Source organism: Carlito syrichta, unplaced genomic scaffold (assembly GCF_000164805.1).
Source record: "Carlito syrichta isolate Samal-C Ts95f unplaced genomic scaffold, Tarsius_syrichta-2.0.1 Scaffold144852, whole genome shotgun sequence".
NCBI lineage: Eukaryota > Metazoa > Chordata > Mammalia > Primates > Tarsiidae > Carlito > Carlito syrichta.
Window position 1 is genome coordinate 7,794 of NW_007088948.1, and position 2,466 is coordinate 10,259.

General features: G+C 66.9%; 1 protein-coding gene across 3 annotated transcripts in view; it reads right to left on the reverse strand.

Annotated features, from left to right (window-relative positions):
- Positions 1 to 1,760, reverse strand: part of IFFO1 (intermediate filament family orphan 1) — a 2,973-nt gene extending 1,213 nt beyond the window's left edge. For 2 of the 3 annotated variants that reach the window (XM_021708727.1, XM_008050360.2), the window contains exons 1-3: positions 1,694 to 1,760; positions 1,479 to 1,574; positions 584 to 724 (exon numbers count right to left, since the gene is read on the reverse strand). In XM_021708727.1, coding sequence (XP_021564402.1) covers positions 584 to 724; positions 1,479 to 1,541 — 204 coding nt within the window. In that variant the 5' untranslated portion in view covers positions 1,542 to 1,574; positions 1,694 to 1,760. Of the gene's footprint in view, positions 1 to 332; positions 342 to 583; positions 725 to 1,478; positions 1,575 to 1,693 lie in introns of all 3 variants that reach the window. The other variant, XM_021708726.1, reaches the window with a different exon arrangement.
- Positions 1,761 to 2,466: the final 706 nt, after the last annotated feature.

Below are 2,466 nucleotides of genomic sequence, written 5' to 3' on the forward strand. Positions count from 1 at the left end.
GCGGGCGGCTCGTGAGGACCTCGGTCAGACGTGCACGCGGCTTCTAGAGAAAGGCTTTCTGGGGAAGGGGCGCAGCTAGAACAGTCTTAGGCTGCAAGGAGGACGAGGCGCGGCGTTCAAAGGCGAACCTGAATCGCACCCAGATCGGGAAAGCCAGGGCAGAAGGAAAGAAGGGGCCAAGGAGAATGAGAGAGAGAAAGGGGGAGCCAGGAGAAGAGGCAGGGGCGGTCTGTGCCCAAGAGCCCAGCGAGTCCACACTGACGGCCAGAGGGCCCGGGCCCCAGGGGCTTGGAGACTGGGACACAAACAAGCTTGCGTGAGATCACACTAACCAGCTTCTTCTGTGGAGGAAGCGAGAGAAGGTGAAAGGCGAGAGAGGAGAAGCAGCGGACAGGAGAGAGAGAGGGAGGAGACAGCGTCAGAGACACTTCCGAACCATCCAGAGGTGGGGCTGCCCCAGCCTGTCCCTCGAGGGCCCCAGGGCCGGGATAAGGCTCCCACGGGAGGCAGGGTCCATGCTACAGGCCAGCCAGAGGGAGGCCTCTCCGCCTGCCCCGCCCCTGGGCAAGGGCCGCAGCCTCACCTGGAACATCTGGATCACGTCCTCGCAGTTGCGCTGCTGGGCCACGTCGCAGAGTCTGGCGGTGATGTCGATGCGGCGGCAGATGTCCATGTCCACCTTCATGGCCTTCTCCTGGATCTTGGTGTCCAGCTCCGACAGGTTCTGCCCGGGGCACACAGGGATGGTGAGGAGACAGACACCCAGCACGCCCTGGGGGGGTCTCAGGGGCCTGGCGGGCGCCTCAGCATGCCCATCACGCGTCTCCGGGGACTCTGGCATAAAGTGGCCGGTGCGGAATGCACCCCTTCCCAGTGCCTCCCCACAGCGCCACGCTCAAGCAGGGCCTGGGCTGCTGGCCACCGGCTCCCTGGCTGGACGTGAGCCTTGAAGGGCACGGCCGGTGCCGAGGATGTGCGGGACTCCCGGATCGCCAGCAGGCCTCACGCTCCCAGAGCCCGTGCTCCCAGAAAAAGCGCCCACCGGAATCGTGAGCGGAGGCAGCATCATAACCACGACAACAGCAGGGAACACTTCTGAGCTCGGGTCAGTCACTGTCCCAAGTGCTTCGCCGCTTCACGGTCTGCAGAGTGCACGCCCCATCCCCCGTGCAAAGCCGAGCCTCAGAGGCAGGTGGGTCTCCGGCAGTCAAGGAATTCGACTAGGCCACAGCTCCGGGAGCTGCTCTCTCACGGCTCAAACCCCCGGCAACACCAAGGCTGCACGCCTCTGCGACAGGATGGCCCAGGCTTTCGCTCCCCCTTGCTCTCTGGAGCGAGGGAGGGGCGGGGCTGGACAGGGAAGGAGGAGACGCGAGGACAAGGGCAGGTGCTGGAGGCGCCACGTCAAGCACGGGAAGGGCCTGCCAGTCCCGGCTCAGGCGGCCTGGCGACAGCCCGCAGGAGGGGGCGGCACTCACGTTACTCATGAGCCCCTTGAAGACCACCAGCTCTGCCTTCAGCTGCTCCACCTTCATGGCCATCTCCTCCTGACAGGCATCAGCTTCCTGGGCTTCCTACGGTCAGGGGAAAAGCCTGGCGTCAGCGGCCCTGCTGACGCGGGAACGAGGCAAGGGGGACGAGGCGGGCCTGGCAGACGGGCACGGGGACACAGGCGGCGAGAGGGGCCCCTCACCTCCTGGAGCTCGTTGACACGCTCCTGCAGCTGCGTGCGCACCGTGTATTCCTCTTCCCACCTGGCGGACACAGGAGGGCAGAGAAAACATCAGTGCCCGTGCCCACCTCTGGTGCAGGCCTCGGGCCCAAGGCCTTGTCCCTGGCTGGGGAGGGCAGGGCCCAGGAACGTCGCCGGCCAGCTGGGCCGCCGCAGCTGTCAGGGGCTCCATGCTGCCTGGCACGTGCCGAGCTCCAGCTGCCTTCCCTGAACCTCCGGGCCTCTGCTGGGAGACACTTGGGAGCAGCTGCGGCTGCCGCAGCCTCTGGGGGGCCCATCCCCGCTCGGGCCCCAGCTCCGCCAGCGGCCTGGCCGGCCTCACTGCCCGCCGCCTGCCCACGCCAGACCCCGGGCCACCCGGCCCAGTCTCCCACCTTCAGCTGCACAGAGCCAGGCTCCTGCCTGCTGCCCGCACCAGAACAGAGCTCGCCGAGCCTGCTGCCCTGCCTCCTCCATTTAACCCGTGAAAGCATCTGCGGGACACACACCGCATCAAGAGGCGGTCAAGAGCCTGGGGCGGCGCTCACAGTCCTTCCCCACCAGCTCCAGAAACTGCCATCCGTGTGAGCCCCACCTAGCAGCCACAGAGACTTGCTGGGGCTGGCCTGAGGCTGGAAGTCCCCAGCTGCCCTGAAGCCGCGGACCGGAGGAACCTGGGCCGCAAAGCGCCAGGCCCCGGGCAAGCGAGAGGGAGTTGCAGAGGGGCCTCCCACGGGTGGCAGGTGAGAAGCAGC